The sequence below is a fragment of the Globicephala melas genome, chromosome 20 (genome assembly GCF_963455315.2).
Source record: "Globicephala melas chromosome 20, mGloMel1.2, whole genome shotgun sequence".
NCBI lineage: Eukaryota > Metazoa > Chordata > Mammalia > Artiodactyla > Delphinidae > Globicephala > Globicephala melas.
Genome location: NC_083333.1, coordinates 50,429,779 through 50,457,623, shown reverse-complemented (window position 1 = coordinate 50,457,623; position 27,845 = coordinate 50,429,779). Strand labels below are relative to the sequence as shown.

General features: G+C 35.9%; 1 protein-coding gene across 9 annotated transcripts in view; it reads right to left on the bottom strand.

The window, feature by feature from the left end:
- TRIM37 (tripartite motif containing 37) overlaps positions 1–27,845 on the bottom strand; it is a 116,171-nt gene that overhangs the window by 83,013 nt on the left and 5,313 nt on the right. For all 9 annotated transcript variants that reach the window (XM_060291098.1, XM_060291102.1, XM_060291099.1 and 6 more), the window contains exons 3-9: positions 20,262–20,302; positions 18,346–18,462; positions 16,323–16,410; positions 15,181–15,303; positions 13,377–13,500; positions 12,446–12,513; positions 1,413–1,537 (exon numbers count right to left, since the gene is read on the bottom strand). In XM_060291098.1, the coding sequence (XP_060147081.1) occupies positions 1,413–1,537; positions 12,446–12,513; positions 13,377–13,500; positions 15,181–15,303; positions 16,323–16,410; positions 18,346–18,462; positions 20,262–20,302 (686 nt within the window). The remainder of the gene's footprint in view (positions 1–1,412; positions 1,538–12,445; positions 12,514–13,376; positions 13,501–15,180; positions 15,304–16,322; positions 16,411–18,345; positions 18,463–20,261; positions 20,303–27,845) is intronic.

Sequence of the window (27,845 nt, the reverse complement as noted above, 5' to 3'; positions counted from 1 at the left end):
CCTTAATTATCAGAGTTTTATTTTTTACTTTTTGGTGGTTTTTTTCTTTATTGATGTGCCTCCTACCTCCCCCATCCCAACCCCAGTTTCAGTCCCTTCCATCTATACCCAAAAAAGAAGATAGTGAAAGGAAGGTATTATTGGGGTTCTGAGTCCCTTGTGCAATTAGAAAGGAAAAAGAAATCAAAATAGGGACTTCCCTGGTAGCAGTGGTTAAGAATCGGCCTGCCAATGCAGGGGACATGATTCGAGCCCTGGTCTGGGAAGATCCCACATGCCGTGGAGCAACTAAGCCCGTGCACCACAACTACTGAGCCTGTGTTCTACAGCCCATGAGCCACAACAACTGAGCCCACGTGCCATGACAACTGAAGCCCGCACACCTAGAGCCCAAGCTCCACAAGAGAAGCTACCACAATGAGAAGTCCACGCACTGCAACGAAGAGTAGTCCCTGCTCGCCGCAATTAGAGAAAGCCCGCACACAGCAACGAAGACCCAACACAGCCAAAAAAAATAATAATAAATAAATAAATTTTAAAAAAAAAATCAAAATAATCACTGGATGTGACAGAAACTGACACTCAAGAAGTCAAGCAGAGGGACTTCCCTGGTGGTCCAATGGCTAAGACTCCTCACTCCCAATGCAGGGTGTCCAGGTTTGTTCCCTGGTCAGGGAACTAGACCCCCACATGCCGCAACTGAAGATCCCACATGCCACAACGAAGATCCCACGTGTGGCAACTAAGACCTGGCGCAGTCAAATAAATAAATAAATATTTTTTTAAAAAAAAGAAGTCAAGCAGAGTTGCTTGCCTGATAACCTGTTGCAAGTAGTATCAGTATAGGAGTTTACCTCTATCAATGGTACCCAAACTTTACTGCAGAGTTACTTGAGGTGCTCAAGATTCATTTTCTAGATACCATCTCCAAAGACTGTCAGGGAACAGGCCTGAGAATTTTCATTTTGGAACAACACTCCTGACTCTGATACAGGAGATCCATGTACCCTATTCTGAATTGTAAAACCCTTATCTTCATATATGGTATTTATATCAAAACTCGTTTCATTCCACTGATGACGGATAGAGTAATTCAGAAAAGGTATCTTCAAAACTGAAATGGCTGACCACACTATCAAAGAGGCAGCCTTGGAATATTAATGAATATCCCTGGTTGACTCAAATCTATTTAACAAGAGCAAATACCCAGCCCTTTTATTAATATTCAGTGCTTGAATAAGATATAAATATTTTATCTGGCTTGTTAGTTCACAAAGAAATGAAGACTTACCTTATTGGTCAGGGAGAACTACCTGAGTTCTAGTTGTTAGCAACAGCTTTATTTTGAAACAAGTATATGCATTTGCACATAAACTTCAAAAGAAAATAAAGTAAAAAAAAATGTGTCGTACCTGGTAAAGTCTGGTGGAACAGGAGTGGTAACAAAGGACGCCATGGGCTTTCGATGAACTTGCTGAAACATCATGAGGATCTCTGAGCTCTTAGATATCAACTCACTCTTACTACAAGATCGCAACTGTTTGAGGAAAAGAACTGTCTGAATAAAAAAATTACTATGCATTGGCACCCCCAAAATCCTTAATAAAGAAGGAAAATGGAAATTATTCTGGTTATATACTGAAAAAACTGAGATAAAGAAAAATATTGGGTTGGCTAAAAGTTTTGTTCGGTTTTTTCTGTAAGCTGGCTGTAGTAGCACTTAGTTGTCTTTAACTTCATTCAAAAGTTTTGTTAGATTGTATGTGACAGCTGTCATATCAGGGTGCATTTAAAGAAAGACTTCTCAAAATTGGTGAATTTTTGTGTAGCCATTTTAACACTGAAGATGGAACAAAAAAAGCAACATTTTCGGCATATTATGCTTTATTATTTCAAGAAAGATAAAAACGCAACCAAAATGAAAAAAAAAGATTTGTGCAGCGAATGGAGAAGGTGTTGTGACTGACTGAACATGTCAAAAGTGTTTTGCAAAGTTTCGTGCTAGAGATTTCTCGCTGGACAATGCTCCACAGTCGGGCAGACAAGTTGAAGTTGAGAGCGGTCAAATTGAGACATTAATTGAGAACAATTGACGTTATACCATGCGGGAGATAGCCGACATACTCAAAATATCCAAATCAAGTGGTGAAAATCCTTTGCAACGGCTTGGTTATGTTCATTGCTTTGATGTTTGGGTTCCACATAAGTGAAAAAAACCTTCTTGACCATATTTCCACATGCGATTCTCTACTTAAACGTAATGAAAATATTCCGTTTTTAAAACAAGTTATGACAGGGCTTCCCTGGTGGCGCAGTGGTTGAGTCCGCCTGCCGATGCAGGGGACACGGGTTCGTGCCCCGGTCCGGGAAGATCCCACATGCCGCGGAGCGGCTGGGCCCGTGAGCCATGGCCGCTGAGCCTGTGCGTCCGGAGCCTGTGCTCCGCAACGGGAGAGGCCACAACAGTGAGAGGCCCGTGTACCGCAAAAAAAAAAAAAAAAAAAAGTTATGACAGGCGATGAAAAGTGGATACTGAACAATAATGTGGAACAGAACAGATCATGGGGCGAGCAAAATGAACCACTACCAACCACACCAAAGGCCGGTCTTCATCCAAAGAAGGTGATGCTGTGTATATGGTGGGACTGGCAGGGAGTCCTCTATTATGAGCTCCTTCCGGAAAACCAAACAATTAATTCCAACAAGTACTGCTCCCAATCAGACCAACTGAAAGCAGCACTCAACAAAAAGCGTCAACAGAAAACGCATAATATTCCATCAGGACAACGCAAGTCCGCATGTTTTTTTGATGACCAGGCAAAAACTGTTACAGCTTGGCTGGGACATTCTGATTCATCTGCTGTATTCAACAGACACTGTACCTTCAGATTTCCATGTATTTAGGTCTTTACAAAATTCTTTTAATGGAAAAAATTTCAATTCCCTGGAAAACTGCAAAAGGCACCTGGAACAGTTCTTTGCTCAAAAAGATAAAAAGTTTTCAGAAGACGGAATTATGAAGTTGTCTGAAATATGGCAGAAGGTAGTGGAACAAAAGGGTGAATACGTTGTTCAATAAAGTTCTAGGTGAAAATGAAAAATGTGTCTTTTATTTTTACTTAAAAACCGAAGGCACTTTTTGGCCAACACAATAGCTTCTTTCAAAGTGGGTTTGAAAGTTAAGAATCTAGGTTTATTAATTTCCATTATAACAGTAAAGTTATTGAGTAAATGTATTTGATTTTAATGTATTTTTCTCTCATTGTATATTAGCATAAATCCAATTCTAAGCAACTACAAATGTATTTTAGACTGGTACAGTGAAGCCATTATGTATATAAATGAACAAACCCCTAAAAGTCAACGACCTTCAAACAAGGATTTCTCAAATTGCACTCCAGGGAACAGAGAAATGTTACGACCTAACACACAGAAAAAAGTCTTAACCTCTATCAATCTAGGAAACATTAAGTTATACCAAAGGTAAAAAGTGAGAAATCCAACTTTAGCAAAATAAGCATGGTAGTTAAAAGACTACTGATTTTGTACTCAAGACAACCAGTTTGAAGTCCTAGTCCTGCCACATACCAATTATGTGGCTCAGAGTCTGTTAATGTGTAAAACTGGAATAATATCTACCGCTGCTTGCTGTGCTGGTTTGTTAGATCAAGCATGAAGCTGTATGTGAGACAGCTTTGTAAACTGCTATGGGCTGAATCGTGTCCCCACCCCAAACTCATTTGTTCCAGTCCCAACCACCAGTACCTCATAGTGTAACTATATTTGGAGATAAGCCCTTCAGAGGACAAAACGAGAAGGCAGCCATCTGCAAGCCGGAGAGAGAGGTCTCAGGGAAAACCAAACTGCCAATACCTTGATCTTGGACTACCAGCCTCCAGAACACTGAGAAAATAAATCTCTGTTGTTTAAGCCTCTTAGTCTGTGGTGTTTTGTTACGGAAGCCCTAACAAACTAATACACTATCAAGTGCCATTCAAATGATATTCAAAAACCCACGACAACTGGGTTTATGTCTTTTAGAAGATAGTTGCTTACAGCTCACCAAGAATAACGATATAACATAACTGGTATCATATGATAAATACCAAAATTTATAGCTTTCATTCAAATATTTATTGAATGCATACTATGTGTATCCTTCCTTGACCTTATTTCCTCCAAAGGTAGACTTTTAAATAGATACCTTTAATAAAGTTAAGGTAGTTCCTTTTACTCTTAGTTTGCTGAATAATTTGGCCATGAATGAGGATCGAATATAATTGAATGTTATTTTAAAAATTAATATTATTCTATTCATTTCTACTTATATGTTCATGTGGTTTTGCCCTTTAAACTCTTTGAGTTACAATCAAGAGATTTTTCTGATAATGAAACATTCCTTTCATTCCTTTCATTAACCCTACCAAGTCTTGCTTTCTTGTTTTGTTTTAGTAAGTATCCTACTAATTTTGATTTGTCAGTATTTTAACATTATGGTATTTATGTTTATAATAGAGTTGGGCTTTAATTTTGTTTTCTTACAGTGTTCTTATGCTGACTCGTTATTAACATTACATCAATCTCAAAGACTGAGATGTTAGCTTTGGTACATTTTGTATTCTTTTAGGAAAAAAAAGTGCTTATGATAGATAACAGATATTTAAAGATCTGGTAAAAATTTTCCATTAGTCTGGATCTGATGTTTTTTGATGTCTTTTGACTATATACTTCCAATATAATTTACGTAATGTTTCTTACTTTAAATTATATTCTTTCTTAGGTCATTTTTGGTAATTACAATTTCCTGGAAAACTATCTTCTTCATGTAGATTCTACCTGAATAAAGTTGCTCATTTGTGTAAAGCACATAGAATAGTGCCTGGTATATAGTAAATGCTATATCCATAATTACTTTGTAAAATATTTTTATTATTTAAATTTCTACTATATTTGTAGTCACGTCCCATTTTTCTTCCCAATATACTGTTGGACATTTTCTTCATTTTTCCTAATCAACCTTATTAGAGTATCTTCCATTAAATTAATTTAGTCAAAGATCCAATACTGGGTATGTTGATCCTCTCAACTATTTCATGGCACTCTCTTGTTATTTCATCACTGCCTCTGTGATTTCCTTCCATTTTATGCTTCTATACCATTGTTCTTTTTTCTGTCTTTTTTCACTTATTCATAATTTCTTAAACTTCATTTTAGACTAAAAGTTTCCTTCTAAATATCCTGTAGCTACATCTATTTTAATAATTTATCATTCCAATGGCAATGTCCTCCTTCACTTAAGAACTATGGAGATATTTAACATATATTTAAATGCGTACTTACATACATATATGTAAATTTTTAAACTGTGTTTTTGATATCTATCTTAATTATACTGTGGTCACAGAACATGTTGTTTATATAAATTTATTAAATTTCTTCAGAATTCTATATACCTTAGTATGTGACAAAATGTTGAAACTGTTCCATGTGGACTTAAAAAGAATATATATTCTTCAGTTTGGGATTCAGAATTCCACATATACCTTTTAAATAAAGCTCTCAATTTTCTTTTTCAAAGATCTTCTATTCTTACAATCTTTTGTTAGTTGGAACCATTAGTTTATCAGATTTAAATAAAATAAAATAATTTATTTTTAATCACTCACTACAGATAGTAATTTTATGAAAATCTTATAATTCTGTCAGCATCTGCATTATATATAATGAATTTATGTTTTGGGAACACAAAATCATAACTGTCCTATCTTCCTAAGGTAGATTGTTCTCTTTTTATCACTCGTAATATTTTCACTTTAAATTTCTCATCATTCTCTAGATCTGTCTTAAGAAGTTCACCATGGGATTTTTAAAACTTCGACTTAATCCATTTACATTTATTTTTATTACTGATGTCAGTGTCATCCACTAATGACAATACACAAAATCCAAAAAAATACTTAACCTAAAAATAACCAAAAAAAAAAAAAAGGAACAAAGAGCAGGTGGAACAAACAGCAAGATATTAGACTCAAACTTCACCCTATAAGTGAGCACACTAAACATCCCAGTTAAAAGTCAAAGACTGTCAGAATGAATTAAAAAAACTAGAGCCAATTGTATGCTGCCTACAAGACACACACACTTTAAATATTTAGGAAAAAATACATTAAAAATAAAATGACAGAGTAAGATATGACATAGTAATACTAGTTAAAAGAAAGCTAAAATGGCTTTTTGACATCAAATAAACTAGATTTCAAAGCAAACAGGTCTTTCACACTGATAACGGAAACAATTCATCAAGAGAATATAATAGTCCTTGGACTTCCCTGGTAGCACAGTGGTTAAGAATCTGCTTGCGGGCTTCCCTGGTGGCGCAGTGGTTGAGAGTCCGCCTGCCAATGCAGGGGACACGGGTTCGTGCCCCGGTCCGGGAAGATCCCACATGCCGCAGAGCAGCTGGGCCCGTGAGCCATGGCCGCTGAGCCTGCACGTCCGGATCCTGTGCTCCGTAACAGGGGAGGCCACAACAGTGGGAGGCCCGCGTACCGGGGGGAAAAAAAAAAAAAGAATCTGCTTGCCAATGCAGGGGACATGGGTTTCAGCCCTGGTCAGGGAAGATCCCACATACTGTGGAGCAACTAAGCCCGTGTGCCACAACTACTGAACCCTCGTGCCACAACTACTGAAGCCCGCACGCCTAGAGCCCATGCTCCACAACAAGAGAAGCCAACGCAATGAGAAGCACGCCCACCGCAACGAAGAGTAGCCCCCACGCGCCACAAGAAGAGAAAGCCCACGTGCAACAACGATCCAATGCAGCCAAAAATAAGTAAAATAAATAAATTTTAAAAAAGAAAGTTAAAAAAAAAGAATATAACAGTCCTAGATGTTTATGCCCCTACTAGTATGGCTTCAAAATTTATGAAATTGGGGACTTCCCGGGTGGTTCAGTGGTTAAGACTCCACACTCCCAATGCAGGGGGCCTGGATTTGATGCCTGGTCAGGGAACTAGATCCCGCATGCTGCAACTAAAAGATCCCATGTGCCACAACTAAGACCTGGCTCAGCCAAATAAATAAATAAATATTTTTTAAAAAACAAAAACCAAACAAACAAAACCCAAAATATATGAAGCAAAAACCGAAAGAACTGCAAGAAACAGACAAATCCATAATTATTGCTAAAAATTTCAATACCCCTCTCTCAATAATTGATAAAACAAGGAGACAGAAAATTCGCAAGGATATAGTAGACTTGAATATCATCATCAACCAACTTGACCTGACATTATAGACTATCAGAAAAATCCCCAAATATTTGGAAACTACTTGAGTCAAAGAAGTCACAGGGGATATAAGAATGTATTTCAAACAGAAAGGTCTCAAATCAATAACCCCAGCTTCCACCCTAAGATTTTAGGAAAAAAAGAGCAAATGAAACTCAAGTTAAGCAAAAGAAAGAAAATAGTTAAATCAAAATAAAACTCAATAAAAAAGAAAGAAAAACAACAGAAAAAAACCAAAACGAAAACCAAAACCTAGTTGAGAAGATCAACAAAAATCAATATCCTCTAGCCAGACTGAGCAGGGAAAAAAGATAGAAGATACAAATTACCAATGTCAAGAGAGAAGTGACATTTCATTCTACAAATGTTAAAAGGATAATAAGGGAATATTATTAATTTTATGCCAATAAATTTAGCAAATTCAAATAAAATGGAATAATTACTTGAAAGACACAAACTACCAAAGCTCACTCAAGAAGAAGTAGGCAGGGACGTCCCGGGTGGCACAGTGGTTAAGAATCTGCCTGCCAATGCAGAGGACACGGGTTCGAGCCCTGGTCCAGGAAGATCCCACATGCCGCGGAGCAACTAAGCTCCTGTGCCACAACTACTGAGCCTGGACTCTACAGCCCGAGAGCCACATCTACTGAAGCTCGTGTGCCTAGAGCCCATGCTCCGCAACAAGAGAAGGCACCGCAATGAGAAGCCCTCCACCACAACAAAGAGTAGCCCCTGCTCGCCACAACTAGAGAAAGCCCGCACGCAGCAACGAAGACCCAATGCAGCCAAAAATAAATGAATGAATGAATGAATGAATGAAAAAAAGAAGTAGTAGGCAATATGAACTGCCCTATATCTAAATTTTTTTTTTTTTTTGGTTGCACTGCGCAGCATATAAGATCTCAGTTCCCTGATCAGGGAATGAACCTGTGCCCTCTGCAGAGGAAGCACAGAGTCTTAACCACTGGACTAACAGGGAAGTCCCAAGAACTGCCCTGTATCTATTAAAGAAACTGAAAACTTTTTGTTTTCCTTTTTTCTTTCCACAAAGAAAACAAGGCCCAAATGGCTTCATTGGTGTATTCTATCAAACAACTAAGGAAGAAACATTATCAGTTCTACACAACTTCTTCCAAAATACTGAAGAGGGCATAATTTAAAGCTCATTCTTTAAGGCCAGCATTACTTTGATAACAAAGCCAGACAACAATTCTTTAAGAAAAGAAAACTACAGTCTAATATCCTTCATGCACAGAAGTGCAAAAATCTTAAACAAAATTTTAGTTAATCAAATCCAGTAATATATTAAAACGACAATACATCAATCAACTTAGGGTTTTTATCCCAGGATAAAAGTTGGTTTGATATTTTTCTTAAATGTTCATCTATTTTAAGAACTAAAAAGAAAAACCATATGATCATCTCAATATATGCAGAAAAAGAATTTGACAAAATCCAACATTCAATCCTAATGAAAATTCTCATCAAACGGAATAGAAACGAATTCCTAAACCTGATGAAGGACATCTACAATAAACCCACAGCTAACATCATACTTGAATCAACATTATACGAGAAGTTCCGGGCAGTAACACCTAACAAGAAATAAAAGGCAGCCAGATCAGAAAAAAATCTGTCTTGGACTTCCATGGTGGTCCACTGGCTAAGACTCTGCGCTCCAAATGCAGGCGGCCCGGGTTCAATCCCTGGGCAGGGAACTAAATCCCATATGCCGCAACTAAGAGTTCACATGCTGCAACTGAAGATCCCATGTGCCGCAACTAAGACCTAGCAGCCAAGTAAATAAATAAATAGAAACACAGAAAGACAGGAAAGGAAGGGGGAAGGGGGGAAAGGGAGAGGTAGGGAAAGAGGGAGGGAGGGAGGGAGGGAGGGAGGGAGGGAGGAAGGAATGAAGGAAGGAAGGAAGGAAGGAAGGAAGGAAATCTGTCTTTATTCAGAGATTACATGACTATCTGCAGGCGATCCAATGAATCTACAAGATAGCCACTAGAACTAATAAATGAATTTAGCAAAATCACAGGATACAAGATCAATATACAAAAATCAATTGTATAGATACAAGTCAGAAATTGGAATTTTTAAAAGACATCCTTTATCATATCAAAAATTCTGAAATACTGAATAAATCTGACGAAAGATGTGAAAAACTTGTACCTTGAAAGCTACAAAACACTGCTGAAATAAAGTCTTCATGAAATGAAGACTCAGTATTGCTAAAATATCACATCTCCCTAAATTGATCTATAGATACAATGTAATTCTAATCAAAACCCCAAAACTTTTTTTGGCAGAAATTAATAAGCTGATTCTAAAGTTCAGATAAAGATGCAAAGGATCTGGAATAACAAAAAACAACTCTAAAAAAAAAAGGAAGAGCAAAGTTGGAGAGCTAACACTGCCTTTTATTATAAAGCAACAATGATCAAAACAGTGCAGTAGTGACATAAAATAAATCAATAGACAATGTGTATATGGACTAAGTTTTGAAAAAGATGCAAAGGCAATTCAGTGAAAAAAGGCTAGTCTTCAACAAATAGTGCTGGAAAAACTGGATAGCCATATATAAAAAACAAAAACAAAAAGACTACCTTGGATCCATACCTCACATACAAATATGGACCAGGGACTTCCCTGGTGGTCCAGTGGTTAAGACTCCACGCTCCCAATGCAGGGAGCCTGGGTTCGATCCCTGGTCAGGGAACTAGATCCTTCATGCCACAACTAAAATATCCTGAATACTGCAACTAAGACCTGGTGCAGCTAAATAAATAAAATTTTTAAAAAAACAGATCAAAATGGATATGCCTAAATATAAAACCTAACACTACAAAACTTCTAGAAGAAAACACAGGAGAAAATCTTTGTCACCTTGGGTTAGGTAAAGATTTCTTAGCTATGACAGCAAAAGAACAAATCGGTAACTTACACTTCATCAAAATTTTAAAACTTCCCTTTAAAAGACACTTTCAAGAGAATGAAAAGACAAGCCATAGACTTGAAGAAAATCTTTGCAAAGTACATATCTAATAAAGGACTTCTATCCAGTTTTTTTATAAAGAACTCTCAAAACTCAGTAAGAAAACAAACAAGTCAATAAAATGATGGGCAAAAGATCTGAACTTCAAACAACAAAGAAGATCTGAACAGACACCTCAACAAAGAAGCTATATGGATGGCAAATAAGTTCAAGAAAGGATGCTTAGCATCATTAGGTATAAGGCAAATGCAAATTAAAACCATAATGAAATATTATTACACTCCTATGAGAACAGCTAAAATTAAAGATTGACTATATCATGTGTTAGCAAGGATGTGGAGGAACTGGCACTCTCAAAGACTACTGATGGAAATATAAATGGTACAATCTCTTTGGGAAAACAGACAGCATTTATTAAAAACCTAATCATGTATCTACCACTCTATCTTAGGAGGACCCAGGAGAAAAGGAAATATATGTCCATCTATAGATTTGTAAATGAATGTTCACTGCCACTTTATTTGTAAAACCCAAAACCAGAAAGCAAACCAAATGACCATAAACAGTTGAATGGAAAAACAAATTGTGGTATATACATACAATGGAATACTACTCAGCAATTAAAAAGGAAACAACTATTGATATATGAATGAACTGCAAAATAATTCTGCTAAGTAAAGGAAGTCAGACATAAAACAAGTATATAATGTGTATGATTCTAATTACATAAAATGCTAGAAAAGGCAAAATTATCTATAATGACAGAAAGGAGATAGGGGGTTGCCTGGAGAGGGAAGTGTTGGGAGAAGCAAGAGAATTTATACAGAGGCACAAAAAATTCTGGAGGAAAAAAGTTACTACTTTGACTATGGTGATAGTTTCGCAGGTGTATACATTTGTCAAACCTTATCAAATTATACACTTTAAATACATGCAGCTTATTTTTTGTCAATTATCCTTCAATAAAGCTGTTAAAAGAAAAAAAAAAGTGCACAGATCCCCAGATCCCACCCCTACTCCACTTATAGCTGGTTTAAATTTGTCCTATCACTCCAGCAGAAGGCTGCTAGTTTATTCTCTGGAAGGGATAAAATAAAATCTCTGGACTAGGAGAACAACATGCACAATTAAGAATGGGAATACTGGGGAATTCCCTGGCAGTCCAGTGGTTAGGACTCCGAGCTTTCACCACCGAGGGCTCTGGTTGGGGAAATGAGATTCCGCAAGCCGTGCAGCACGGTCAAAAAAAATACTGAAGAGAAAAACAATATATAAATACTTATGTACTGAACTCTACCAGCCAAACTATCAACCAAATGTAAAGATTGAATAAAAATATTTTCAGACATGCAGTCTCAAAAAATTTATTCTGATTACCCTTTCATGAAAGCCACAGAGGAAATGTGATACCAAAACAAACGTGTAAATCAAGAGCATGGAAGCCATGAAAATCAGGAATCAGGATTCTTGGGTTGAATCCCAAGAAAGAAATGAAGGGGATCCCCAGGATGATAATTAAGAGAACAACTGCATGAGACAGCTGTGTATCAGGCATAGAGAGGAATTCGAGAATTCCAAAAACCAAATTCAAGACAGATAAAATTATCAAATATTTATGTGACACTATACATTTTATTTATTCATTCACTATGTACTTTATCCCCACCTACCCCGAATCTAAATTATAAACTCTCTGAGGATTATTTTGCCATTGTGTCCACTGTTGTGTTCCAAAGCACCTAAAGCAATGCCTGCTATCTATTTGGTATGTAATAAAAATTTCCTTAATAAATAAAAATGCTAATTTTACCCTAAGAATCATTATGTGTAAGTAATTGGCAATAATATTCTATCTCGAAGTCACCACTTAAGTCACAATGTCAGAAGATTTTAATGTTTTAAAGATTCCTATTGGCTATTATTCCCAGTAAAAATAATTCTGTTTTTTTCAAAAACAAAATTAGTATTATTTTATCTAGTTCCCATACATGATGGAGAAACCTTGAATCAGCTGATTCCTATTTCATAAAAATCCCTACTATAGCACACAGATCCCCAGATCTTTTGATCTTACATAATCTGTCAAAAAACTTTTAAAGTACATGAACAGAAAAAGGATAAAGACTTTATCTCATTTCATTTAATATTTCATCACCTGGTGCTCTACTTCCTGAAGTAAGGATTCCAACAGTTCTGTTTCTTGTGTCAGAGATGTCTTCTGACCTATTTAAAAAACAGGAGAAGACCAACACTCAGGCTTCTTATGGTTCAAGAATAAAGTTAAATTTCATTGAACATGTTCAATAACAAGGAATCAATCTCAAGTAAGCAAAACTTCTTCATTACAGCTACCCTAAAAATTTTTTCCAGAGTTTTAATTATAGTAGCTTTGACAAGAGGATTTCAGAACCAACCCTAACTACAGTTACAAAGGACAATGCAGGGTCTATTAAATACTTCTAAGAAATATACAGTGACAGTATACTTTGTAATGAAATTAACATTATTGCTTCTTCTAAAGGAATATAAAGCTATAGAAAACTAACATTTTTAATCAATCAACTATTCTAAAATAATTCCTCCCCCCAAATTTAAATGCAGCCTAAAAAGATGAATGTAGTTAAGTGGGCCATTTGTTTATATTAAATGTCAGCAAGAGGTATGTGCTTTGAACATAATAGGAACCTGTAAAAAAGAATGTCCAGAGAGGAAAACAGTCTCAAAGAAGCTGGAAACACAGAAGGATAAAGGAATTATTGTTACAGAAATTATTATTATAGAGAAGCAAGAAAGAAACTGCTTTACATGACACAAAAACAAAACAAAACAAAAAAAAGATAGGCACGCTTGCCAAATCAGACCACCTACTTTGTAAATCACAAAGTCTGAAGAGCTGGAAGCATATCCCATGAAGTTAGCAGAAGTTGTATCAATTTGGTGTAATGTTAATTGATACAGAGGAACAATTAACAGGTAGAACTTCTATTTTTTAAAGCAATCTTTTCCTAGCCTATAATAACTCACCAACCACTGAACCTCAAGGAGGTTCAAAGCACCATGTACACAAGCAGCATAGAAAAACTCACCCATCAGTGTTATAAGCTTATTCTTCAGCTGTGTGTCTAACCGTGCAATCATCATCTCCACCGCATTTCTAATTTCCCGAACACGCTCATCTTTTGCACTTCTGACAGCTTCGACATTTCTTTCCTAGAAGATAAGCAGGTAAAAAAATTTTAGGACTCCTCTGGTGGCGCAGTGATTATGAATCCACCTGCCAATGCAGGGGACACGGGTTCGATCCCTAATCCGGGAAGATCCCACATGCCACGGAGCAACTAAGCCTGTGCGCCACAACTACTGAGCCTGTGCTCTAGAGCCCGCGAGCCACAACTACTGAGCCTTCGTGCCACAACTAGTGAAGCTCGTGCACATAGAGCCCATGCTCCACAACAAGAGAAGCCACTGCAATGAGAAGCCCGCACACCGCAACGAAGAGCATCCGCTCGCCACAACTCGAGACGGCCCGTGCACAGCAACAAAGACCCAACGCAGCCAAAAATAAATAAATAAATTTATAAAAAAATTTTAATTGAAGAATTTTTTTAAATAGAAGTAAACAGACATTAATGCAATCACTGCAATTATTCTTAAAGTCAGCTGAATTCCTGAAACTCAGAAAAAAATTCTTAAACAATTAAAGCATAACAAAGTACACAATATTTTAACAGTTAAACAGAAAGATATGTAATTACAAAAAAAACTGCTTTGGGTAACACATACAAAACACATACTCAAAGCCCCAATCATATAGGAAACCACTGTTCAAAACCAAAAAATTATACTAAAGCCAGTTCACATCACACAAAACTCTAAAACAAATGAAAAATTTGAAAAACCACATCTACTCCAATTTACAAAGTTTTAAATTTTTTTCAGAACGAAACAAACAAAGAAAAAAATAGGGTTTTTAAAGATTGCAGAGCACATAGTTTTTTTAATAGCATACTACCAAAAATAAAAAGCAATCTTTCCTATACTTAGTATTATTATAAGCACAAGCAGTGAAAATCTCAAACTAGAACAACCTCCCTAATGCCCAAATTAAAATGCTGTCAAGAGAAAATAATAGAAAAAAAAGTAACTAAACAAAGGCCAAATAGAAGCCATCCAACTTGTTTATATTCCAAAATGACTTTGTGTAGCATACATGTAACTCAAAAACATTATTTTCTGTATAAAGAATGTTATAAATGATGATCTCGATCTTGATTCCTACATGAGTACAATAAAGACAACATCTTGAGTTAGGAATGGTCTGCAAACCTCAGGAATAACTGTCATTCTGGTAACTTTAAACAAAATATATTCCAAAAGTATATTTAGTACTTAAATGTTTGATGCTTATTACATTTTCCCATAGAAATATTACAAATGGTAAATAGCTCACCAGAGCTCTTTGACCCATTCAGTATCTAAAGAGTAGTGTTACATATTACTCTTTGAATTCTTCAGTTTTAATTCAGGACATCAGAAATAGTTCATTCCCTGGTAGCAGAAACTCTCCCAAAGAATGAATGACTTAATGACTGTAAAAGTCAATACTGATTCTGTTTAGGAGTCAATTATTGACTATGTAACAAACAGGTTTATTTAATTCATTCACTGATTCGCTATTTCTGCATAAGAGGAGGCAATTCTCTGGCTCCAACTTCAGAACAGGCAAGGGGTTTGGATGCAAATTCCTCAGCTAGTTTGAAGTTGGTGAGAACTATAAGTATATCTTATCAAAATTTCAAATCTTGAGTTCAACATCTGATTGGTTTATATTATGAAAAATATATATTATAGACTATAAAAGGGATAATGATCTTTCAGTAGTAGTCTTACCACTTCTTGAACTAAGCTGATCAGTTCCATGAGACGCCGACGAAGTTTGGCTACCTCTTCATTCACTTTAGTAACATGCTGCTCATAAATTTCCGCCAAAGGTTTAAAGGTATGTCCACCATGCTATTTAAAGTAATGAGTAGTTTTTGAACATTTCCATATATCTCATCTGCATTTACATTCCTTCCTTAACACTCTATGGATACTAATAAACTGGTAAATAATTTCAAATGAATTTTATCTTTTGGCTGCCTTCACTTTGTTAAAACAGGCCAGAGTTTGCTTAAAATCACTTGGCCCATATAGGAAATCCTTCAAGATTTTAGATAATGGACTTTAGCAAAATGTTTACTTATCTAGAAGTTTTCACTCATTAGAAAGAAGCAAAATCCTTAACAATGGCCCAAACCACCTGACACAACCTTATTTGTCACTCTTCTTTTGGTCAGTACTAGCCTTCTTCCATGACCTCAAACCTCTTCCCACAGCCCATTGCAAAAGAAACGTCTTATTCAAAAATAATTCTCTTTCATCCACCCTGTCCAAATTCTCCACCCACTTAACTCCTACTCAATCCTTTGGAGCTTAACTCAGGGTCAGGTCCCATGGTTATTCACTCTCATCAGCACTGTATACTTATTCCTAATATTTATCACAACAGTAATTAAGTACAGAACTAGTTGTTTGATATCTGCCGTGTTCATCTCTGAACCCCTAGTCTCTAGCACAAATGAATAAATTAGAAAGGTACTTGAGGAAGAAAGATTAAAAAAAAATCATAAGAACTAGATGTCTGCATTCATATTGTTTCACAAATGTCTATAAAGTTTTTGTTCCATTTTAAAGAAACTAAAATTGGAAATCACAGCCAGGATATCAGATCAACTGATATGAGTAGACATTTTACAGGTTTTTAATTAAAATAAAATATTTATGTAAGGGTTGCACATCATACATCAAAATCTCCCAACAAAAGAAGTTTCTCTGGAATAAGAGAAGGTACAATACCTTCCGCTATAAAGCAGATACATTTAACTTTCATTCTATAAACAGAGTAAAATGATATTACTTTCTATCTAAAACAAACAAATATTTCAGTGCTTTCTACACTCTAAATAATATGCTGAATTTGTTCCGCTTACCATTCCTCCCCAAAGTGCACACTGATGGCAGATACACTTCTTACAAGTCCAGCAAAATACACTAAGTTTTTCATGGTGATTTTCACATCTATACATTATGAAAAAAAAGTACAGTTATAAATTAAATAAATTTAAAAACTGGAACATAGTTACTGCAACAAATTCCTAAGTTTGGGCAAACAGGTCAGTCAATTTTAAATGACTATATCTCAGGAAATATAAAATGTACTCCATGGCTTCTGTGAATTAAGCCGAACAATTACATGTAGAGACAATTTTTTTTAAGTATTGTTTTCATCCATCTATAAGGACTTTAAAATTACATGAAAAATGCAGACTAGTTTCTATTTAAAGTACAAAGATAACATCATTTCTGAGAAACTGTATAGACGATAAATTCTATCCTATTACTACATTTTGGGCAAATCAGATTATGTGTCCATGCCTACATGAGCATGTATGCATGCACACTTTTTCTACATGTGACCAAAGTCAACAATAACCAAGACACAGGTGATTAATTGCACAATACCAGATCCTCATTAGAAATGAACAATTCAATTTAAAAAAGTTTTCCCTTAAACTGAATAACCACAAGCAAAAGAATAAAGTTGGACATGGTTATTAATTGAATTGTGTGCCCCCAAATTCCTACACTGAAGCCCTAATGTAATTGTATTGGGAGTTAGGGCCTTTAAGGAGGTAATGAAGGTTAAATGAAATCACAGGGGTGGAGGCCTACCCAACAGGACTGGTGTCCTTACAAGAAGAGAATGAGACAGCAGGAGTGTGCACTCACAGAGAAAACCCCACGTGAGGATGGAGTGAGAAGTAGCTATATCCTAGTCAAGGAGAGAGGCCTCACCAGATACCAACCCTGACAATACCTTGACCTTGGACTACCAGCCTCTGAAACCATGAGAAAATAAATTTTGTTGTTTAAGCCACCCAGTCTGTGGTATTCTGTTATGGCAGCCCTAGTAGTTAAATACCTTTAAGTTAAATACCTTTAACTTATACCATATTAAAAAAGTAACTTAAAATAGATCAAAGACCTGAACATAAGACCTAAAATGATAAAACTCTTAAAAGAAAACACAGGAGAAAAGCTTCATGATACAGGATTTGGCAATGATTTCTTGGGTATGACACCAAAAGCACACACAACAAAAGTAAAAATAGATAAATTGGACTATATCAAAATTAACAACTTCTGTACATTAAAAGACACAATAAACAGAGAAAAAGGGCAATCTATGGAATGGGAGAAAATAGGAACAGAAAGTAAAATGGTGGGAAATAGGAAATTATTGTTTAATGAATTGAGAGCTTCAGATTTGCAAAATGAAAAAATTCTGGAGATTTGCTGTACAACAACGTGCATACACTTAACACTATGAACTATATACTTAAAAATGGTTAAGACAGTAAATATTATGTTGTTTCTTTTGCCGCAATTTAAAAAATTGTTTCTCTTGCCTATAAAGGGGACACACTGTTGCAATTTTAAAAAGCTTTTCACTGATAAATCACACTGAGCTTACAGAAAATACCTAAATAGGTCGACAATTTGTATTTCTCATTTATAAGTAATCTGAATATCCAATAGGAAATTAATAAAAGCATGAAGAAACAGCATATTAGATACTATCTCATTTAGCATGATTTCCACACTACCGAATTTAGAATATAGCTTTTACAATATAGGAAATTTATCAGAACCATTATTAATCAATGGCTTATATATAGGCACCTTTAGCAAACCCAAGGGGGGGCCAGTAGGCATCAAGAAGCAAAGAAGAAAGATCAGTAATTAGCAAATTGTGGCAGTTCTAATCCTTTATGAGAGGTTTTAATAAAAGAAGTCAGAGTTAGAAGGGTCTTTCCAAATAGAGACACCCACACCATGCCAGAAGAAAATTGTCTTAGTGTTCACCTAGGAAGCTTAAACTTTCAATAATGTCATTAAAATACCATGTGGCACAATCTATGAAACACTTGAACAAAGAAACTAAGGACATACTTGTCCTTTTCATTTTCTTCATGTTTGGTGAGACTGCAGAGTTGAAGAGTATCAAGCTGCTGTGTTACTTCTTCTGCCCAACGACAGTTGACTAGTTCTCGTAGCTGGAGTGGAGCACTGGAGAGAAAATATACATACATGTACTCTCAGTCAGGAATTTGAGATCATTTTCTAAAACACATTTCAAAGGTAAATACTGAGGTGACAAATGTGTTAACTCAATGGGGGGAATCCTTTCACAATGTATATGTGTATCAAACAATCACATTTTATACTTTAAATACCTTACAATTTTGTCAATTATACCTCAACAAAGCTGGAAAAAAAAAGGAAATTATAAATCAAGAAAAAATAAACACTCCTCAAAATAGGGCTCACAATCATATTCATACCATATTACTATCAAAATAGTAACAAAAACACAATGAAAAGTATGGTTTGTAACTTATTTTTACAATAATGTATCATTTACAAAAAAAATGAATAAAAAAATTAGCAATTCAGATTACAAACTGAATTCTTTTTTTTTTTCCCCCCCAGTACGCGGGCCTCTCACTGCTGTGGCTTCTCCCGTTGCAGAGCACAGGCTCCGGACATGCAGGCTCAGCAGCCATGGCTCACGGGCCCAGCCGCTCCGCGGCATGTGGGATCTTCCCAGACCGGGGCACGAACCCGTGTCCCCTACATCGGCAGGCGGACTCTCAACCACTGTGCCACAAGGGAAGCCCCAAACTGAATTCTTAATTCCTTAGTCTAAAGCTATACTCTCCAAAATGACAGCCACTACTCATATGTGACTATTTAAATTAAAAATTCAAATTAGTTAAAAAAAAAAGAAAATTTCTTTACACAGTTACACTAGGCTTACTTCAAGTGCTCTACTGCCACAGTTGACAGCAAGGCTATAGAACATTTCCATCATACAGAAAGTTCTATTTGATACTGCTGATCTTCTTAAAAGTTAGTATGAAAAAAGTGAACAGTACATGAAGAAAAATGGGCAAAAGATATGAAGTAGTTTAAGAAAAAAAGAAATTATAAATGGCTAAAAATGTTTTAATAGATGCTCAGTTTCAATCATTTTTTTAAAAAGCAGATTAAAAACGAGATACCATTTTTCACTTAGCAGAATGACAAAAAAATAAATGACTGGTAATACCCAGTGTTGGCAAGAATGTGAGGAAGAAGCATTTTCAGTATCTATTATTAGGAACATAAAATGGTAAAAAGACCTTTCCCTTCAATGCAATCTGGCATCATTTGAAATAACCGAAAATGGAAACAACCTATATGTGTCTCAATATAAGCATAAAAAAAAAAAAATCGATGTATAATCTTACAGTGGATTATTATTCAAACACTGATTTTAAATGACATATATGTACATATGATCAATAAAGGCATCACCATATTTTACATGGAAAAAAAAGCAAAGCAAAATAATATTATATCATTTGTACTTTTTAAGAAAACATTTATATGTATACATCAGTACATATATAGAAAAATGTCTAGAAGAACAGGTATAGAAACCTAACACTAACAATTTCTTCTGAAAGTTAAATCATGAAAAAATCAAGTCAGGTATCAGAATCAGAAACCTTTTTATTACTATCTGGATTTTTTTTTAACAGAAACTTTATTTTTTTTTTTAGTTATAAAAGGTAAGTTAAGAAGTTACACAATGATTTTCCAAAAGAAAGTAAACAATGTAATGTGTTCTACATAATTCTAAGTCAGGTAAATCAGTCTGCATTTCTTTATCGAGATTGATTGCTTATTTTCTTTTCAACTGTATTTGCAAGGAGTAGAAATGTGGCAGGTTGCAGAAAGAATGTTATGAGTATTAGGACACACGCTGACCCCATCACCTTACTACTTTCCAAATTCACAAATAATCATAGTAAAACACTTACCGGCAATGAGGACATTGAGCTCTCTGCTCTGTCAGCCAGCGCTAAGGAGGCAAAAAAATTAGATTTTGATTGCAGATAACACCATTAATTTGTACATACTGAACCTTACATACCAAATTTAATGAGTTTAACTCTCTAGTGCCTGCATTAATTATAGAGATATATATAGAATAGCAGGCAATCTGTCTCATTATCATCGCGACAGGAATAAATTTTCAAAGGCACAGAACTCATTCCAAAATAATTACTAAGAAGCTATTCTCTCACAGGGAAGAAAGTGATCCTAGGACTCTGGATCTCACAGGGAAGGTGTGAATAATCTTCACAAAAATAATAATGATATTGTTACTACCCGCCCCCAAAATAAGCCACTATGATGATTTTCTTCTAACTAACCCACCACCATAAAATCTCTGAGGAATTTTAAGGTACTACTAAATTCCTTTTTGAAAAGCAATCTAATTGTAAGGTATATACATTATGGCTATATAAATTAGACAGAAAAACATAAATAAGCAATACAGCAAAACTTTGTCTTAAAAGAGTTCTACAGTTCAGTCATTTAAACATCTATATAACCTGGTTTCCTCGTAATTATAAAAAGTTTTACAAGAGAATAATATCTCTACTAAACCTCAAATTCTATTAATTTAACCATTTTAGTTATTATTGGATAGGGAGCAGTTTTACACCATATACAAAGGAGATGCTAATACCTTTCCAAAAACAATAGCTCCATGGTTAAATATTTTGTTTTAATTGTCTGGTAAACAGGTTTTGAGGTAAATAAATATATAATCCAATAGCTATGTACTCTCAATATCTGTTATTTCTGTTTATCCCTTCCTATTTCTATGAAAGAACCTAAGCTTTTACCTAAAGTCAAATAATTAACTCAGAAATAAAATTCCCAAGGAATCCTTAAAGAACAATAGAAGATTAAATAGGGGGAAGTGTACTTCATACCACAGAAAATAAAGCTGTAAGAAAAAAAATAGATGGGAAAGGATTCCATTAACAACCCTGAACATCATTTCTTTGGTCCCTGAGCAAAACAAGATTTAGGTCAGGTTTCTTTCCCTCAAACAATGCTCTGCTAAAGTCATAGCACTCCTCAAGAACTGGTCTCAGCCCACACCTCTCTAGCCTCATCTTCTACCTCACCCTAGGGGATCCAGCAAGATTAAGTCTTTAAATATGTTTCCCCTCTCTGCCCAGGATATTCAACAATTCTCTTTAACTAGATTATTCCGGCTCATCCTTTAGATTTCAGATTACATGTCACTTCCTCCAGAAAACTCCCTGTCTATAGACTATTTAAATACCACTGTCATGCTTTACCACAGTAACCTATACTTCCCCTTTCATTGTACCTATAACACTTGGTATACTGACTTGTTTGTCTCCCCTGGCCTACTAAAGTAAAAGCCCTATAAAGGTTGGGACCATGGTAAGGAATGACACAGTCTATATTTTTTATTATGCCCCTCCCTTCCAGCCAAAACAGGCTTATTGCTATAATATATACCACTCTTGGCATCCTATTTGTGTATTTGCTTATACTGTCCCTCTATCCACATGCTGTCCCATGGGAATGTCCACTGATTATGTCCATAATACTTTCCTGCCTATCCCAGGCTAGTGATCTTTCCCTTCTCTTATTATTTGTAGCATTTTTACCTTGTATTCTATAATCTAATTTAATCACAAAACAAATATGGCAATTTTAATACTTTGAGGAAAAACAATGTTTCTACCAAACCAAAACCAAAGGTAAGAACCAGTGATACAATATTAGTACTCAAATAATATTAAAGAAACACCTTTGTAGCAATTCCCTCACATTCAATTTAAGAATTAATTTCTCGGGCTTCCCTGGTGGCGCAGTGGTTAAGAATCTGCCTGCCAGTGCAGGGGACACAGGTTCTAGCCCTGGTCTGGGAAGATCCCACATGCTGCGGGGCAACTAAGCCCATGCGCCACAACTACTGAGCCTGCACTCTAGAGCCCGCGCACCTAGAGCCCGTGCTCCGCAACAAGAGAAGCCACTGCAGTGAGAAGCCCACGCACAGCAACAAAGAGTAGCCCCCGCTCGCTGCAACTAGAGAAAGCCTGCACGCAGCAAAGAAGACCCAACACAGCCAAAAATAAATAAATAAATAAAATTTAAAAAACAAGAATTAATTTCTCTCCTTCATTAAATGGAAGAATCACAAGCTTGAGACATTATTCAAACCTGAGTCGTATTCCTAGCTCTGGCACTTACTATGCGACACCAGACATGTGACTGATCTCAAGTTTCCTCATATGCAACAAGAGAATCAGCATTCCTACTCTGCAAAGCTGTTTAAGGGAAATCCTCAACAAAAACCTAGCAAACCAAATTCAAAAAGTGTATACACGTTGACCAGGTGGGATTTATTCCTGGGATACAAGGATAGTTCAACCTACAAAAATCATTCAATATAATACATCACATTAAGAAATACAATAATATATTATAATATATTAATATATCAATATATCAATTATATCAATATATCAATTATATCAATTATATATATATCAATTATAATATATCAATATATCAATTAGATCAATTATATATATTATATATAATTGATATATCAATATATATAGACATATATCAATTAAATTGATATAATATATCAATTATATATATCAATATATCAATCATATCAATTATATATATAATATATATCAATTATAATATAAATATATATAGATATATATATAATTATCTATATCTATATATTATATATAATTATATATAATTATATATATTATATATAATATATCAATTATATCAATATATCAATTATATATCAACTATATCAATATAATATATCAATTATATCAATTATATTATATATAATATAATTGATATATCAATTATATATATCAATATATATTGATATATATATCAATTAAATTGATATATCAATATATATATCAATTATATATATATCAATTATAATATATCTATATATATCATATATATAATTATATATATGATATATATAATACATCAATTATAATATATCAATATAATAATCACATTAAGAAAATGAAGGAAAAACCCACATGATCATCTCAACGGATACAGAAAAGGCATCTGACAAAATCTAATATCCTTTCATAATAAAAACACTCAGACTTCCCTGGTGGCGCAGTGGTTGAGAGTCCGCCCACTGATGCAGGGGGCACGGGTTCGTGCCCCTGTCCGGGAAGATCCCACATGCCGCAGAGCGGCTAGGCCCGTGAGCCATGGCCGCTGAGCCTGCGAGTCCGGAGCCTGTGCTCCACAACGGGAGAGGCCACAACAATGAGAGGCCCGTGTACCACAAAAAAAATAAACAAACAAAGAAACACTCAAGAAACAGGAAAAGAAGGGAACTTCCTCAACTTGATAAAAGTTCATACATAAAAAACCCACAGCAAACATCATACTCAATGGTGAAAGACTGGAAACTTGTCACAAAGTTAGAGGACTCATATTTCCTGATTTCAAAGTTTACTACAAAGCTACAGTAAATTAAAAGTTTGGTACTGGCATAAGGACAATGAAATAGAATAGAGAGCCCAGAAATAAACAGAAAGGGACAAATATTCTATGATTCCATTTATATGAGGTAGTCAAATTCATCAAGAAGGAACAGTGGTTACCAGGGGTTGGGGGAGGGTAATGGACCAAAGTAATAAAACTACACATCCTTGGCTTTTTCCTGATCTTAAGGGGCAAGTATGTACTACTACATACCTATAAGAATGGCTAAAATTCAAGACTGAACATACCAATACCAAGTGTTGGCATTAACATGGAAGAATGGAAACTCTCATACACTGCTGTTGAGAATGTAAAATGATACAATTATTTTAGAAAACAGTTTGACAATTTGTTAAACAGTTAAACATACACCTACGATATGATATAGCCATTCCACTCCTATTTACCCAAGAGAAATGAAAGCTTAAGTCCACTGAAAGACTTGTATACAAACATTCATAGCAGTTTTCTTTGTAAATGCCCAAAACTAGAAGCAACCTGTATGTCCATCAGCAAGTGAATGGATAAACAAATTACGGCATATGCATACAACGGAATGCTACTATGCAGCAATAAAAAGAAATACTATTTTTTTAATTTTAATTTATTTTTTTATATAGCAGGTTCTTACTAGTTATCTATTTTATACATATTGGTATATGTACGTCAATCCCAATCTCCCAATTTATCCCATCACCACCACCACCTCCCCCTGCCACTTTCCCCCCCTGGCGTCCATACATTTGTTCTCTATGTCTGTATCTCTATTTCTGCCCTGCAAACCGGTTCATCTGTACCATTTTAAAAAGGAATACTATTGATACAACAACATAGATGAATCTCAAAATAATTTTGCTGAGAGAAAAAAGCCAGACCCTTAAGAGTACATACTATAAGATTCCATTTGTATAAAATTCTAGAAAATGCAAACTTATTTATAGTGATAGAAAGCAGATCACTGGTTGCTTGAGAACAACACAAGAGGAGGCAGGGACTACCAAGAGGCACAAAGAAACTTCTGTGGATTAGAGATATGTTCATTATCTTGACTGTAGGGATGGTTTTTCAAGTGTATACATTTGTCAAAACTTATCAAACTGTGTACTTTAAATACGTGCAGTTTATTGTATGTCAAATATACCTAATTTTAAAAGGCTGAAAAATTAAGAACAAAGTCAATAATTACTGGCAAATTGCTACCAATGTTAAAAATCAAGAGGGGGTAAGAAAAAACTGGATGAGAAAGATGTGGCAAAATAACGGGAAAAAATACAAAAGAGCAACAGGTATTGAGAGAAAATCAACTGAGTACAGCTAGATAAATGAAGACCTGGCCTGAAAACACAGCCAGTGTTCCTGCTTTGGGGTATGCCTGTAGAGGCATCAGGGAGTCGTGGGTAGAGTGCTGGCCTGGGGATAAGTTTAGTCTTGGTCTGTCACCAACTACTACGTAACTTTGGACAAGTCTATTCATGCGTCTGGGCCTTAGTTTGTTAAAATGACACAAGTATCTGGACTGCCAAAGATAGTTCAATTTCTGTGGACAAATGAACAGAGATGAGATGGAAGAGAAGGAAAAGCATTCAAATAAACAATATTACAATATGATTGTGTGGAGTGCTCAGCGTCTCAAGGACTTTGCTCCTGTAATTACCCCTCCTCTCTCCAATTATTCTCGACTGGTTCAGTCCCAGGAAGGTATAAACCTTCTCCTAAAAGATGACTCTCAACATCCCCCTTCAACCCATTACCTTGTTTCTCCCCTTTACAACGAGATTCTGTGACAGTTTTTATACTTGCTGTCTCATTCTCCTCCCACTGACATCAAGTTTTTGCCCCCACTGTTCCACTGAAACTACTTATCGGGGTCACCAATAACCTACATATTCTCAAATCCAAGGGATTTCCCTGGTGGTCCAGTAGTTAAGACACTGCACTTCCTGGTCTGGGAACTAAGATCCCGCATGCTGCGCAGTGCAGCCAAAAAAAAAAAAAAAGAAAGAAAAAATCAGATCCAATGGTCAATTCCCAGGCTAGAACCATATGACACAGCTAAACTACTCTCTTTTTTTTTAGTTTTTTATTTTATTTATTTATTTATTTTTGGCTGTGTTGGGTCTTCGTTGCTGTGTGTGGGCTTTCTCTAGCTGCAGCAAGCGGAGGCTACTCTTTGTTGTGGTGCACGAGCTTCTCATTGTGGTGGCTTCTCTTGTTGAGGACTCTAGGCACGCAGGCTTCAGTAGTTGTGGCACACAGGCTCAGCAGTTGTGGCTCGCAGGCTCTAGAGCACAGGCTCAGTAGTTGTGGCACACAGGCTTAGTTGCTCCACGGCATGTGGGATCTTCCTGGGCCAGGGATCGAACCCGTGTCCCCTGCATAGGCAGGCAGATTCTTAACCACTATGCCACCAGGGAAGCCCTAAACTACTCCTTTTTGAAACATGTTTTTCAGTTGAATTCTGTGATGCCTCACTACTCCTGGCTCCTTCTTATTATCCTGCTGAATCCTTCTCCTAACATCTAAACACTGAGTGACCCAGAGTTCAGACCTAAAAATCTCTTCCCACAGGAGGTAATCTGGTGGTCTCATCTAGTCCCCTGCCTTTAAATACTATCTATATGCTAATTATTCAATCTCTCTAACGTCCCCTTCCTCAAATCCAGGTTCATTCCCCTTCCTCAAATCCAGGTTCATATTTCCAACTGTCAACCTCTCCAATTAGATGTATAATAAACATCTCAAACTTTACATATTAAAACAAAAAAACTTTATACATTAAAAGGGTGAATTTTATGTTATGTGAATTATATCTAAATTTTTTTAAGATTTTAAAAATTACAAGTATTGTAATAAAGTGAACTAGTCCAAAATTTTGAACTGGAGTATCACAGAGTCACAAATTGGTTTTTTGTTTCTTTTTTTTTTTTTAAAGAAAGAACTATATTTAATCATACCGCGGGCTTCCCTGGTGGCACAGTGGTTAAGAATCAGCCTGCCAATGCAGGGGACGTGGGTTTGAGCCCTGGTCCAGGAAGATCCAACATGCTGCGGAGCAACTAAACCCATGTGCCAAAACTACCGAGCCCGCAAGCCACTACTGAAGCCCTCGTGCCTACAGCCCGTACTCCGCAACAAGAGAAGTCACCGCAATGAGAAGCCAGCGCGCCACAACAAAGAGTAGCCCCCAATCACCACAACTAAAGAAAGCCCACGTGCAGCAACGAAGACCCAATGCAGCCAATAATAAATTAATAATAAAAAATCATATTGCTCTCACTAGCAAAAACAATGGTTTTGTGTAGTTACTAAGTAAAATGTAATTTAAAAGTAAAAAAAAGAAACACTTTTACATCTATAACCTACCCAAATCTGTTCTTCCCTCAGTTTTTTCTATTTCAGAATGGGAAACCATTAATTCACCCAGATGCTGTAAAAAACTTTCCTCACATCCCATCTGTATGAAAATCCATTGATTCTACCTTCAAAACATACCCAGAATTGCCCTATTTTTCACCACCTTCACTGTTACCATTCTGGTCTAAACTACCATTCATCTTTCACTAATAAAGCACATCCTAATTGCTCTCTTCACTCTCTCCCCATCTGCCTACAGTCCACTTTCCACACAGTAGCCAGAGTGATAGCTTTCAAAACATTAATTACTTCAAATCACTCAAAAGCTTTCAATATCTAGCAGCACACTTAAAATAAAATCCAAGGTCTTGACCAAGGCCTCTAGCTACATCTTCAAACTCATTTCCTTTCCCTCTCTCCCTCTGTCCACTTTGCTCTAAACACACTGCTTCTTTGGCATTTCTCAACACACTAAACATATTTCTTTCTCACGGTGTTTGCCCCTTTTGATTTCTGTGCCTGGGACTTTCTTTCCCTACATATTCCCATCACTCTCATCCTGGTCTCTGCTCAAATGCCATCTACTCAGAGAGACCTTCCCAGATTACTCTAACTAAAATAGCTACCAACCTGCCAGTTACCTCTCGAAGTCCCTACTCTAT